General features: G+C 39.5%; 1 protein-coding gene across 1 annotated transcript in view; it reads left to right on the top strand.

Annotated features, from left to right (window-relative positions):
- RYR2 (ryanodine receptor 2) overlaps positions 1 to 15640 on the top strand; it is a 557611-nt gene that overhangs the window by 217825 nt on the left and 324146 nt on the right. Inside the window, exons 18-22 of the mRNA XM_031934901.1 lie at positions 2730 to 2848; positions 3835 to 3968; positions 7353 to 7594; positions 11651 to 11843; positions 14146 to 14362. Of these exons, the coding sequence (XP_031790761.1) occupies positions 2730 to 2848; positions 3835 to 3968; positions 7353 to 7594; positions 11651 to 11843; positions 14146 to 14362 (905 nt within the window). The remainder of the gene's footprint in view (positions 1 to 2729; positions 2849 to 3834; positions 3969 to 7352; positions 7595 to 11650; positions 11844 to 14145; positions 14363 to 15640) is intronic.

Below are 15640 nucleotides of genomic sequence, written 5' to 3'. Positions count from 1 at the left end.
ATAAAATTTTATTTATAAAAACAGGCAGTGTGCATCTGATAAGGGTCTAATATCCAGAATCTATAAGAAACTTAAATCACCCAACAAGCAAAAGCCAAATAACACCATTAAAAAATTGTCAAAAGACTTGAACAGACACTTCTCAAAAGAAGACAGACAAGCAGCCAACAAACATATGAAAAGTTTTCTACCCACATTTCCAATCACCAGAGAGAAATGTAAATCAAAACTACAATGAGATACCATCTCATACTACCCACTCTTGGCTATTGTTAAAAAGTCAGGCCGGGCACGGTGGCTCACACCTGTAATCCCAGCACTTTGGGAGGCTGAGGTGGGCAGATCACCTGAGGTCAGGAGTTCGAGACCAGCCTGGCCAACATGGTGAAACCCCGTCTCTACTAAAAATACAAAAATTACCTGGGCATGGTGGTAGGTGCTCATAATCCCAGCTACCCAGGAGGCTGAGGCGAGAGAGTTGCTTGAACCCGGGAGGTGGAGATTGCAGTGAACTGAGATTACACCATTACATTCCAACCTTGATAACAAAAGCGAAACTCCGTCTCAAAATGAAAAAAAAATAAAGAATGTCCCCCCCGCCCCCCAAAAAAGATGCCGGTTAGGCTGCAGAGAAAAGGCTTACATTGTTGGTGGGAATGTAAATTAGTTCAGCCACTGTGGAAAGCAGTTTGGAGATTTCTCGAAAAACTTAGAAAACTACCGTTTGACCCAGCAAGCCTATTGCTGGGTATATACCTGAAAGAAAATTAATTGTTTTACCAAAAAGACACATGCACTTAAATGTTCATGGCATGACTATTCTATATAGCAAAGACATTGAATCAATCTAGGTACCCATCAACAGTGAACTGCATAAAGAAAATGTGGTACATATATACCATAGAACACTATGCAGCCATAATAAGAGCGACATCATGTCCTTTACAGCAACATGGATGCAACTGGAGGTCATTATCCTAAGCGAACTAATGCAGGAACAGAAAACCAAATACAGTGTGTCATCACTTATAGTGGGAGCTAAACAAGGGGTACTCGTGGTCATAAAGATAGCAACGATAGACTACGCACTGCTAAGCGGAGGCGGGTGAGGGAATGGGAGCAAGGGTTGAAAAATTACCTATTGGTTGGGGTATACTCACTACCCCACTGATGGGATCAATTGTACCTCAACCCTCAGCATCATGCCATATATCCATGTAACAAACCTGCACATGTATCCCTTGAATCAAAAATAAAAGTTGAAATTATTTATTATAAAAAGGCAGCCATGTGCTCTATAGCAATCAATAACAGAGAGAAAACAAGCAAAAACATCAGGATAGCATGACCAATCTATTAAAAATGCTTTTCCATTTCCATGATTTTATTTTAGCACAGAATGAATGAGTTTATTTTATTCCTACGTTTTTAGTAATAGCAAAAAAAAAAAAAAGGTATTTGGTTTTAGTATACTTATATAAAGATCTGCTTTAACTTGTCAGCCTCTTGTATTATTATTTTTTTCTGTTGTCTTTGATTTTTAACTGTTACGCATTGTTGGAACACAGCAGCTGATTTTGAACAGCTCCACAATTTAACTCAGAATCCTTTTGGCTGAATATATATTTGTATTTTAACAAACTAAGTCATTAGTGAAGAAATTAGCACTAACTCTCCTTGTTTTGTAATGGATTGGGGCTTGGATCAAATATAGATTGTGACAGCCGTAGAGAATTGCTTCTGTATTCTATAATACCTTTGTAAATGTAAAACTTTGTATTTCTTTTCTAAGAACATTAACTCCATTTGAGATGTATGACCCTTTCTACAGGGTTCCTCTGGGGCTGTTCCCAAAACTATGTAACTCTTAGATGTGATGTTTTCTGTATGTTGGGTCTAATTGTTGTGAATGGGATCCATTCTCATTGTTGACAAGGCAAGCTTGTTCTGAAAACATGAACGCAGAGGTACACATTTAGCTTTACAAGTTCACGCTAGAATTTCTGATAATGAAATTTCTTTTCTTTTCTTTCCTTTTTAAACTTTAAGAAAAGGCATATACTATTTTATCTTTTGTGGTGGCTAGTACCTAAAAATATCACGATTTTTAATCCAGTTTTATACATTGTGTTATTTCTATTTGTTTTTGTCTTATTTTACATATTTCTCTTATTTAACAAACTAAGAAATCTTTTCTACTATAAACCTCAAGGAGAATGTCATGATCTTCATGGATTAGGATGCAATGTTGCAGGATTATACTTTCATTGCCAAGAAGCTTCATAAACTGGCCCTAACCTGCCTGTCCCCTCCCCACTCATCCTGTACATTAGGCACACCAGATATGCCCCACATTCAAGACTTTACTCATGCACGTTCTGCCCTTCCTTCCCTGGAAAGCCTGAAAAGGGTCATGAACGTATTCTTTAAGGCTCCATCTGCATGTTGCTTTGTTTACTACCTCTTCCAGGTACTTGCTGCTTCTGCTAAACACCACGTCTCAGTTGTTTGCCTTTTCCTCCCTCAACTGTGATGTCATCATCTTTGGATATTAGTCCCCTCTCCCAAACACCACCTGTCACCTATCACAGTGCCTTGTGACAGTCACATTGAGCAGAGATAATTACATATTGTACTGAATCCACATATGTAGAAAAAGGAAGGCACACTGGTCATTGTGTACCAATTAATCACTTTTATTTTTTCCTCTTTCTTTGTTTTATCTTTAGGCATTCTGGAAGTTTTACACTGTGTTTTAGTAGAAAGTCCAGAAGCTCTAAATATTATTAAAGAAGGACATATTAAATCCATTATCTCACTTTTAGACAAGCATGGAAGAAATCACAAGGTAAATGAACTATTTCGTTTCCCTGAATGAATTCTCAAATCCTTTTAGATATGTTTTTTAAATACAGTAACTTTTAAAAAGTGTGTCACATTTTTCATGAGTGTTTTTCTTCTCTTAATTATTATTTTTTGAGAAGTCGTGCTCTGTCGCCCAGGCTGGAGTGCAGTGGTGTGATCTGAGCTCACTGCAACCTCCGCCTCCAGGGCTCAAGCAATTATCCTGTCTCGGCCTCTGGAGTAGCTGGGACTACAGGTACATGCCACCATGCCCGGCTAATTTTCGTATTTTAAGTAGAGACAGGGTTTTACCGTATTGGTCAGACTGGTCTTGAACTCCTGACCTCAGGCAATCCACCTGCCTTTCCTCCCAAAGTGTGGGATTACAGGCATGAGCCACCATGCCCGGCCTTCATCTCTTAATCATGATCAAGTAATATTGTTTAGTGTTTATTCATAGCATCAGTGGGAACATGAACAGTTCTCAATTTATATATGAAGAAAAGTTGGAAAGTTAGTGGGAAACTACTGTAATGTTTAAATAACTGAGTCAAATGTAACTGGAGGAATGTGTTTGCTTTGTAAAAAGTGCTGCTGATGCTTGATTCTGAAGGGGGAATTAGAATCAGCTGAAAGTGACCGCACGCAGTGACTCATGTCTGTCATCCCAGTGATTGGGGAAGCCAAGATGGGAGGATCGCTTGAGGCCAGGAGTTTGAGACCAGCAATGGGTAATATAGCAATACCCCGTCTTTACAAAAAAGGAAAATTAGCCAGGCATGGTGGCAGGAACCTATAGAGGCTGAGGCAGGAGGATTCGTTGTGCCCAGGAGTTCGAGTCTGCAGTGAGCTATGATCATGTCACTGCACTTCAGCCTGGGTGACAGAGTAAGATGCTGTCAAAAAGGAAGGAAGGGAGGGAGGGAGGAGAGAAAGGATGGAAAGGCAGGGAGGGAGGGAGGATCAACTGAAAGTAATTTCTCTTTTCAGGTCCTGGACGTATTGTGCTCACTCTGTGTTTGCCATGGGGTTGCAGTCCGTTCTAACCAGCACCTCATCTGTGACAATCTCTTACCAGGAAGAGATTTGTTATTGCAGACACGTCTTGTGAACCACGTCAGCAGGTAAATTCAGACAGTGTCACCTGACAGGCAACATAATAAAAGAATTAATGTTCTTGTCCTGTAGCTGATACTATATGGTCTGTTTTTTAAATTAGACCATATAGTAGTATTTTCTGTATTTTTGCAGTGAATAATATGTCTTTTTCTCTAACAATCAGATGGGATAATAATAAATGAACCTAGCAAAATATGGCTTTGCCGCAAACACATGGATAAGAGCTTTTATTCACATTTCTATGTAGATAGATAATCATTGACATACTCAGGACCATCCTGACAACTGTATCGGTATATGGTTGTATATAATTATGCTTTACATCTTCTTAGAATGTAACTAAAACGCTATCCTTCAATATCATTTTTTTTCATTATTATTTTTTTGAGACAGAGTCTCGCTGTCCCCCAGGCTGGAGTGCAGTGGCGCGATCTCGGCTCACTGCAAGCTCCACCTCCCAGGTTCACACCATTCTCCTCCCTCAGCCTCCCGAGTAGCTGGGACCACAGGCGCCGGCCACCAAGCCCAGCTAATTTTTTTTATATTTTTAGTAGAGACGGGGTTTCACCGTGTTAGCCAGGATGGTCTCGAACTCCTGACCTCGTGATCTGCCTGCCTCGGCCTCCCAAAATGCGGGAATTACAGGCATGAGTCACCACGCCCAGCCCCTTCAATATCATTTTGAGGTACCTGCTATGTACAATCAGAAATAGAATGTCCAAAATGTAATATGCAAATAACCAATAAAACTACATCTTCAGTTAGATCTGCCTTCCAAGGCACCTCCCGTTCATCGAGTACCATGTGCCAGCTGTGGTGCTAAGGGCTTTATGTGTATTCTATACTGTTTGTGTCTGTGCTTTCCTAGGAACCACTGGGATTCACATTTTATAGACGAAAAAACTGGAACTGGAAGTGGAGCTCAGATCTAAATCCAGAGACTGAGCTTATAACCACCATGCCACACTGCCTTTCTTATCCCCTGTATTTGTCAGGCTTCTCTAGAGGTACAGGATGAACAGGATAGCTGTCTATATGAAAGGGAGTTTATTAAGGAGCATTGACTCACACGATCACAAGGTGAAGTCCCACAATAGGCTGTCTGCAAACTGAGGAGCAAGGAAGCCAGTCTGAGTCCCAAACCTCAAAAGTAGGGAGGCCAGAAGTGCAGCCTTCAGCCTGCGGCTGAAGGCCCGAGAGCCCCTGGCAAACCACTGCTAAGTCCAGGAGTCCAAAAGCAGAAGAACTTGGGAGTCTGATGTTCAAGGGCAGGAAACATCCAGCACGGGAGGAAGAGGAAGGATGGAAAACTCAGCCAGTCTAGTCTCTCCATGTTCTTCTGCCTGCTTTTATTCTAGCTGTGCTGGCAGCTGATCAGATGGTGCCCACCCAGATTGAAGGTGGGTCTGCCTCTCTCAGTCCATTGACTCGAATGTTACTCTCCTTTGGCAACACCTTCACAGACACATCCAGGAACAATACTCTGCATCCTTCAATCCAATCAAGTTGACACTCAATATTAACCATCACATCCCCCAGATGAACACATAAATAATAAGAAATAACTGCTTACAATCACAAAATGCTGTGTGTGATAGTAGTAACATTGGCACACTGTATCTAGCAGCTAGCCCAGAGATACTGATAACGTCATCCTGTTTTAAACAGAAATGTGGGGTTTGTTGTGTATTTCTATGATGTGTTTTGTTTTTTGAGATGGAGTCTTGCTCTGTCACCCAGGCTGGAGTGCAGTGGCATGACCTTGGCTCACTGCAACTTCTACCTCCTGGGTTCAAGCCTTTCTCCTGCCTCAGCCTCCCAGTAGCTGGGATTACAGGTGCACACCACCACACCCAGCTGATTTTTGTATTTTTAGTAGAGACGGAGTTTCACCATGTTGTCCAGTGTGGTCTCGAACTCCTGACCTCGTGATCCGCCTGCCTTAGCCTCCCAAAGTGCTGGGATTACAGGTGTGAGCCACCGCACCCAGCCAATGTGTGTGTTTTTTAAAATATATATACTTATTGCATATTCACTCTATGGCAGAGACTTCTTTACATTTATTCTATTATTCCATCCTCACAACATGCTTAAACTTATAGATATTTACCAGCCCATTTTCCAGGAGGATAAATGGAGGACGAGCAAGGTTTTATAACTAGTGCCAGGTCACACAGCTAGCAAACGGATGCTCAAATTTTCTCTCTGACTCAGAAACCCATGGTTTTCCAACTATACTTCCAACCACACTGTGCTAGAAAAATGGAAATTGTTGGGAAATGGATACAGCTGGTTGTTTTCCTTCGCTCCTTTTGAGGAGCTCCTTTTAAAAATAAGTCGATTATATATCAAATTGTGTTACCTCTGCTGAGCTGGGAAGCAAAGTCCAAACACCTTCTATGTTTTTGTTTGTTTGTTTTACAGTATTGACTTAAGATTTCCTTCATGATTCTTTATATAACAGACCTGCCATTCTTGAGTAGTATGTTCTGAGACCTTCATTCATTTCTACCTACTGCTACCATAGGCTATATGTCCTCTCCTAAAATGGAATTAAATACAAGTTACGAAAAATTTTTCTGTTCACAGTGAGGCTTAATGAACAACAAAGCTGATTAGTTACCTTGATTCCTTCACAAACAACATGACCTACCTCAGCCCCATACCCCATGTGACACAAAGCTTAAGTTTAGGAAAATTTCTCCATGTCCGGAATTCCTAATAACTCCATTAATTCTAAAAGTCTGCTCTGAGTGTCTCAGTTTGTGACTTAAATACGATTAATGATATACAATGTGCTGAAGAGGAATTAAGACAAAATAACATTAGTCCCTTGGGTGACACTGCCAAGAAATCTCAGAAGCGAAACTGCTGATGGAATGTTCACAGTGACGCTGGAGTGGTAGTTTTAATAATTTTGTTAGTAATTAAGGAAATATATATTTAACATGTGGCATCTTAGAGAAGCATGACTAATGTTTAAAATAGTGAGATGTGGCTGGGCATGGTGGCTCATGCCTGTTACTCCAGCACTTGGGAGGTCGAGGCAGGAGGATCACTTGAGCTCAGGAGTTTGATATCATCCTGGGCACCATAGCAAAACCTTATCTCTACTAAAAATAAAAAAGAAAATTATTTGGGCTTGGTGGCACTCTCCTTTAGTGCCAGTTATTCAGGAGGCTGAGGTGGGAGGATTACTTGAACCTGGGAGATGGTGACTGCATTAAACTATGATTGCATCGCTGCACTTCAGCCTAGACAACAGAGCAAGACACCGTCTCAATAAAACAAAATTAAATGAAATACAAAAGTAAAATTATGAGATGTAAATGCAAACAACGGAAGGTTTGTTTGGACTTTTCTTACATGTGATTCCTGTCTCTTTAAAGCATGAGACCCAATATTTTTCTGGGCGTCAGTGAAGGTTCTGCTCAGTATAAGAAATGGTACTATGAACTGATGGTGGACCACACAGAGCCCTTTGTGACAGCTGAAGCAACTCACCTGCGAGTGGGCTGGGCTTCCACTGAAGGGTATTCTCCCTACCCTGGAGGGGGCGAAGAGTGGGGTGGAAATGGTGTTGGAGATGATCTCTTCTCCTATGGATTTGATGGCCTTCATCTCTGGTCAGGTACGTGCGGTCCATTTTCTTTCACCATGTTCCAGAAGGAGATCTTTTGCTGGGCATTTCTGAAAGCTATTGGTGCCGCTTCCATTGGGTACTTCTATAGGGTATTAATCATTCAGAAATTTAGCATTGAGAGGATGAGTAAGAGTGTTGGGGAAAAAGCAGTATTTCACTAGGGGAAAAAGAAAACACTTACAATTATAGTACATTTTCAAGGGACTGCCTAGCTTATGAACAATGCTGTGTATTTAAAGATTTAAATAAGAGTGTATTGCTTAGGAACAATACTGTGTATTTAAAGAGTGCATTCCAAAGCATGAATGAACTGCAAGAAACTTGTGAGTTTTCTGCTTTAATTGGTATGTTTAAAACTTTGGCTGCCAATGGAAAAGAACAAAAAACAAACCTTGGAAAATAATGGGAAGAAATAGACTAAGTTCAGCCTTCTGTTAGATAATGTAATGGTGGGAAATCAATAATTTGTGAAGTGTGGTATGAGGACTCAGATTCTAATCAAATGACACTCTGTTTCAGAAGTATAAAATGGTTTAAAAATAAAGGAATAGGTCATTTCACCAGCTACCAACCCTTAGTTTTGATGGTTGAGTATGTATTAAAAATGAGTACTATATATTTAAAAATAATATTCTTTTCTCTAATTCATGAAGTAGAGTTTGGTGAGCTCCATTTAAAAGCTTAGCTCTTGATTATGTAGATTTTTTAGATGTTAAAATTCATCTGGATTCTGCAGACATATGCTTATACTGGCAGACATATGCTTATACTGCATTTGGAATATAGTCCTGGTATGATCTTGCCATAGTTTATAAATTGCATTTGGAATATAGTCCTGGTATAATCTTGCCATAGTTTATAAATTATTTAGCATATGGAAGATACAGAAAGTTACCTTAAGTTATAAAGCTGAACTTTGCCTCTTGTGGAGTACAAATGATAGGCATTTATGCATGCTTTATGGGACTAAAAGCTTATGAAAAGTAAGAAATAAATTGAACTACACCTAAGACTTTATGGTAATGAGTTTATATCTAAAAGCATTCCGTGTAGTTGTATCTAACAATGATACTTACTGAATTCTTTCTTCATTGAGTGCCAATAGCTCGGTTGTCTAGAAGAGATGAAGCTGTATTTGTGTGTGTGTGTACTTATTTATTTATTTATTTATTTACTTACTTACTTACTTACTTACTTACTTACTTACTTACTTACTTATTTATTTATTTCGAGACACAGTCTTGCTCTGTTGCCCAGGCTGGAGTACAGTGGTGCAATCTTGGCTCATTGCAGCCTCCGCCTCCTGGGTTCAAGTGATTCTCGTGTCTCAGCCTCCTGAGTAGCTGGGACTACAGGCTTGCACCACCATGCCCAGCTAATTTTTATATTTTTTTAGCGGAGCTGGGGGTTTCACCATGTTGTCCAGGCTTATCTTGAACTCTTGGTCTCAAGTGATCTGCCTGCCTCCGCTTCCCAAAGTGCTGGGATTACAAGTGTGAGCCACTGTGCCCAGCCTCAATTTTTAATTTTTGTGAGTACATAAAAGGTATATATATATTCATGGTGTTGAAGCTGTGTTTTGCATATTTCATCTAACCTCTGAGGAATGTGGTTGGAGTCCTCACAGTACTGTGGACTGCTTTATACAAAGGCGACCTGTGCCAGCCGGACCATAGTCACAGTGCCTTGTTCCCATAGGAAAGTTTTTCTGTTGACCAACCAGAGATAAAGAGTCCTCATTTCAGAAGACCTATTAAACACAAAATAGGGCTAATCTCCTTGTTATAAAATGTTTTAACTATAATCTTTTAGATACTATTACCTTCTCTCTCTCTAGCTCCTGGTATTGCTCTGCAGGAAATAAATACTCAAATGAATAAATGAAACATGTTAACTTGTTTTCCCATTACACAGAGAATAGATTAAAAAAACATTAATCGACAGTGCCAAGTTGCTTTCATTTAGTCTCTCCATATAATAACATATTTTACTATTTTTGTTTTGTATTCAATTTGAAGCTTTTTCTTTCAATACATTGAAAGTACCTGGTTCTTGTGGAATTGAATTGTATGCATTATGCCTTTTATTACAAAGTATCTGTTAAATAGAACAATAAGAACAACAACAAAAAAATTTAGTGAATCTGTGGACATGTACCAGAAAGGATGGTAGGCACTGGAGTTTCAGGAGAAAAGCATCTTAAAATTTTATTCATTTTTTTAAATGGCAAGAAAATATATATCATATCATGCCTGTAGTTGAAAAGTATTTTCTCTTAAGCCACTGGGGGTCTATTAAATGCTTTGCTGATTTTAGATTCATAATCAATGAAGACAAATCTAAATTAGTTGGAATGTGAGTTATGAAACTCGAATTCATAGTAACAGATAACCTTCTTGGGGGTCATTCTCCTATTTTCTTCTTAATAGTTGATGTACAATTTCAAGTATCAAATATCAGTGATTTCTAGGTTGGAGCACATTCTCTGCCACTTAACATTTTGTAATTGGAGAGTGACAGTATTTCTTGGAACAAGGATTGGGCTTATAAGCAAAAGTTTTTAGTTATGTCTTCATTTCTTCCCTTCAATTTAAACTTTGCGGTGTTGCTACATTTCCTCTCTGTCAATGCAGAACTGGATTTTGGGAATCCAGGTCCCAGGTGTCTGAAAGGACCAAAAGTATAAAAAATCTTGGTGCTTTGAGAGAATTTAAATATAGAATTAGTGTGGAGGAATGTACAGGAAAGATGGGTACAGGTTTCTAGTACAGGATCTATCAAGCTATCATATCCCTCAAAGTGAACAATGTATTTGATTATCATAGATATCTTGTAAACAACATTGCTATTAGCTACACATCTTGGTATAAACAAGAAACTAGACCTTTTTCTGCATTGCTTTTGTATGATTTTTTAAAAAGCTGCCTTTATTATATTCAGGGAATTCTAGAAGAGACACTTGATAGTGAATTTATTGCCTGTGGATTTGAATATCGGTAAAATAAAAAATGTTCACATTTTAAAAAGTAGGTATTCTCTACTACTGGCATTTCACATATGTCCTTGGTAGAGATATTGGCATGCTTGAAATAAAAAGAATTATTAAAAATACAAAGCACGTATCACAAAGTCTGATTTTGTCTTTGCTCAAATTGAAGGTTTTGTTTATGTTTGTGAGCGTATATGTTTGGGTGGACCTTGCCTTCTTTTATTCCAGCGTGCAGTGAGAAGCAGATGCTCTCGGGACTGATTAGCAAAGGAGTTCTTAGAATCAGGAATGGGCTTAGACCATAGGTTGGTCTTGCCAGGGCAAGAAACAACATTTATCAAATATCATTTTCATGCCTCCAGTTATATCCTGCTTTACTTAAGAAGCCAACCAAGATCTTGTGTGAAATAAATTTAAAAGAAAAACCAATTGACCTATAGTTATCTCACAATAAACAACGTGCTGCAGGAATGAATGATCGTATTTTCTGCTTTCATTATCTTTATGTATTTTTATTTTAAATTGATAGAACGAAGGGAGTTTAGCATTTGACAAAGGGACTGACGTGAAGTGTCTGCTGTGCCTGAGACTCTCTTACTTGTAAAACATTAATCATCAAAATAACTAAACAAGGTGATGGTATTTGGTGTTCTGTTTATCAGACATCAAAATTAAGAGAGGTTAAGTAATTTGGCTATGGTCTCACAAGTAGTAGGTGGTAAGGTAGCTATTTGAAGTCCCTGGAGATGTTCCTTGGACATCATTATATAATCTGCTCTTAGATAATTTCTGGATCGATTGCCATCCATCTACATGCAGAAATTTCTGTGTATCAGAAGGTGTATTTTACAACATAGGTAGCAGCCTGACTCCTGAAATAGTCTTTTTTTTGACAAAGGGTTTAACATGTAACATGCGTTTATATTCAAGATTTATTCCTTCTGGTGTTGTGCATTGGTTTGTCACTACCTATTGAAATCTTTTGACTTCGGCTCTGAAGCTGATTCTCGAGATAAAAACTACATGACCTTCCTTAATGTTTCTTCCCCCAATAGGTTGTATTGCTCGTACTGTAAGCTCACCAAACCAACATCTGTTAAGAACTGATGATGTCATCAGTTGCTGTTTAGATCTAAGTGCCCCAAGCATCTCGTTCCGAATTAATGGACAACCTGTTCAAGGAATGTTTGAGAATTTCAACATCGATGGCCTCTTCTTTCCAGTCGTTAGTTTCTCTGCGGGAATAAAGTTAGTATGTCTATGTTTTTTGGTCTCTTTCCTTTCTCATTTCTCATACCTCCACAGAAGACTCTGCACTGCCATTGCCCTGCTTCTCTAAGCATTGTTTCTGTCTCCTGGGCACCTGTCCTCAGCGCATTTTTGCCTGTGCCTTGAAGGAGGAAAGGCTCACCTAAGAGGGGCATCGTGCAAGGCTGAGTGCTTTGTTTACGGATCCCACTGTGTTTAGATGTGGGCAGTCTCCCTCAAACCAGTGTCCTGAACTATTTCAAGGTTTTTTTCTTTTTTTTAGTTGATTTAGGTGAAATGAACAAGGCTGTTTAGAAAAATACTGCTTATTTTCTTATATTTTCATTCATTTTCCTTTTTTAAGCCATGGTTCCTCACCCCATTGCACACCTCCTTATTTCGATAGAAATTAAATATCCTCCTTTGTGTTGATGAGGCGCAGGTGGCCTCCTTTAGTGTTCCTCTCCACCTTTATTCTCTTTATTCCTTTGTTCTCTGCTTATGGTCAATGGTGCCAAGATGGTTTCCTCACACTCTTTCCTTTTTTGCTATTACTGGAGGGAAACAAAGTGAGAATCCATTGTAGTTCTACAAATAAAACTTTAATAAATGATGGTCTGTTATAATAAGTAACTATTCTGTCACTTGTTTTTATATACACACACACATCTGTAAACTTAGAAGGACACCCTTTGTTTTAGTCATAATTCTCCCAGGAATAATTCCTAGTTACAAAAGCAGCATATTGAAGAAGGAATAGAGTAATCATGAATATTAGCTATCCATGTACCAGTTCCTTTTTCTGATGTATTTATACAAATTATGTTTCTATAAGCTTCTGGAATGTTTTAGCATTTTTATTTTTCCTCACTTTTCTTTGCTTTTATTTTTTTGGACTGGACCTGATTGATACACAAATTAGAAAAAGAATTATGGCCAGGTGTGGTAGCTTGCACCTGTAATCCCAGCACTTTGGGAGGCCGAGGTGGAAGGATTGCTTGAGGTCAGGAGTTTGTGACCAGTCTGGTCAACACAGTGAGACCCTATCTCTGCAAAAGTTTTGTTTTGTTTTGTTTCTTTAATTAGCACCTAGTGTTGTGTGCCTATAGTCTTAGCTACTTGGGAGGCTGAGTTGGGAGGATCCCTTGAACCCAGGAGTTGGAGGCTGTAGTAACCTGTGACTGTATCACTGCACCCCTGCCTGAACAACAGAGTGAGACCTTGACTCAAAAAAAAAAGTACAAGGAAAATGGAACATTTAAATTTATTTTTGTAAATCCGAGAGCCCCAGGAAACAGATATCATTTAACTGTTTCAAAAAGTGTTGTTCAGTGGAACTCAGATTAAAATAGTTTTGCTTCAATGAGCAGAATGTCTAGAAGATTTTAGTAAGTTCTTTTTGTTGTTGAAATTGATAAACAATTAGCAATAAGGTTACCTGCTTTCTTCAAGTTGAAGAGACCTCAGAATCTCTTTTAAAGCAGCAGTCCCCAACGTTTTTGGCCCCAGGCACCGCTTTTGCGGAAGACAGTTTTTCCACGGGCCAGGGCTGGGGTTGATGGTGGGGATGGTTTCAGGACGAAACCGTTCCAGCTCAGATCATCAGGCATTAGTTCAATTCTCATAAGGAGCATGCAACCTAGATCCCTCACAGGCGCAGTTCACAATAGGGTTAATGCTCCTATGAAAATCTAAGGCCGCTGCTGATCTGACAGGAGGCAGAGCTCAGGGGGTAATGCTCTCTTGCCCACACAGCTCACCTCCTCCTGTGCAGCCTGGTTCCTAACAGGCCACAGACTGGTACCTGTCGCGGCCTGGGTGTTGGGGACCCCTGCTTTAGAGAATTTCATTAGGAAATTGAAAAGTGACTGTTTTTCCCCTCATTCCTTGTTAAGTCCTGTAATTTTCAGCATATAGATATTTCGATCAGGTCTTTCCTTTATCTGTTGATTATGTGGGTACTTTGGGACATTAGGTGACCAGTTATTATGAACATGCACTTCATTCCCGTAAGATTGTGGTGCATGTGCTTTTAGTTACTTCTCCAGCAGGTGATGTCTTCACTGACCCGTTAATTAGCTGAAGGTTTTCTCTTCTGATGTATATGGTGTCCTCAGGTTTTACCTTTTACAATTAGAGGCCCTTGAATTCTAAGGTGATCACATTATGATGGTACTTAGGGGAAAATGTGGCTTCTGATAAAATTACTTTTGTACTAATAATCTTTCCCTAAGATTTTGTTAATTGGAAAAATTTAATGTACATCAGAGATAAAATGGACTCTAACATGCATCCTTTTTAGAGTACGCTTTCTGCTTGGGGGGCGACATGGAGAATTCAAATTTCTTCCTCCACCTGGGTACGCTCCTTGTTATGAAGCTGTTCTGCCAAAAGAAAAGTTGAAAGTGGAACACAGCCGAGAGTACAAGCAAGAAAGAACTTACACACGCGACCTGCTGGGCCCCACGGTTTCCCTGACACAAGCTGCCTTCACACCGATCCCTGTGGATACCAGCCAGGTACCAAGATCCTCTCGAATGGCAATCGCTGGTGATACAGTCATTGTGATACGCAGTGGCTTTACACTTGGTCCGCAACCCATGGGAATGAATTTCACAGTAATACAGTTGTACAGTTGACACGTAGGACTGAAAGGAGACTCATAGAATAACACTTACATTTACCATGTCCACTCACTCATTTTCGATTCTATTCTATGTTTTATTTATTTATTTTTTTATGTTGTTGTTGTTTTTTTGATGGAGTCTCGCTCTGTTGTCCAGACTGGAGTGCAGTGGTGCAATCTTGGCTCACTGCAACCTCTACCTCCTGGGTTCAAGTGATTCTCCTGTCTCAGCCTCCCAGGTAGCTGGGATTATAGGTGCCTACCACCATCATGCCTGGCTAATGTTTGTATTTTTAGTAGAGTTGGGGTTTCATCACGTTGGCCAGGCTGGTCTTGAACTCCTGACCTCAGGTGATCCACCCGCTTTGGCCTCCCAAAGTGCTGGGATTATAGGCATTAGCCACTGTGCCCGGCCTCTATTCTATGTTTTAAGTCGTTTTCCCAACCCAATAAACTGATTCCCTAACGTACAAACAGATTACAACCTGAAGTGTTAAAAACACTGTTCAAGGTTGTCTTTAAAGTTTTATTAAAATAATTAATATTACTTAGCTTATAAAGTGCGTATTACACTTTTAAAAATAGGCAATGATAGCAACAGGTGGAACTTAGTGGCAAAAATCATACAAGAAATTTTAAGGTATAATAGTGTTAAGATGATTTAATATGTGGGGTAACATACTGCACTTGAAGTAATATCATACAGATGTGACATATACTGATTTTAGAGTGTAGTTCTTAAGCCTCCAACCTTTTTGGCACTAGGTACCAGTTTCCTAGAAGACTATTTGCCACCAGCCAGTGGGCCGGGGTTGAAGGTGGGGATGGGTTTGGCGTGAAACTGTTCTCTCTCACATCATCAGGCGTTAGTTAGATTCTCATAAAGAGTGCACAGTTCACAATGGGTTTCGTATTCCTGTGAGAATCTAAGAAGAATATAGAGAAAGATGAGGATCCTGTATAGGAAACATGGAGTTTTTAATTTCTTCTAATTTCCTTCTTGGATACACTTCTTTGGAAGATACTGAACTGACTTTTATCTTGGGTATAGATGAAGACCATGAGCTCTAGAGTCCAAATGCCTGGCATCAAGGGCCTACTCCCCGCTTAGGGGAGCTGCTCACCTTGTTTATTGGGATGCTAAGAGTATGTTTGTCATAGTTAATAGATA

Source organism: Piliocolobus tephrosceles, chromosome 1, assembly GCF_002776525.5.
Source record: "Piliocolobus tephrosceles isolate RC106 chromosome 1, ASM277652v3, whole genome shotgun sequence".
Lineage (NCBI taxonomy): Eukaryota > Metazoa > Chordata > Mammalia > Primates > Cercopithecidae > Piliocolobus > Piliocolobus tephrosceles.
The sequence above is the reverse complement of the archived record's forward strand: the minus strand, read 5'-3'. Positions and strand labels throughout refer to the sequence as shown.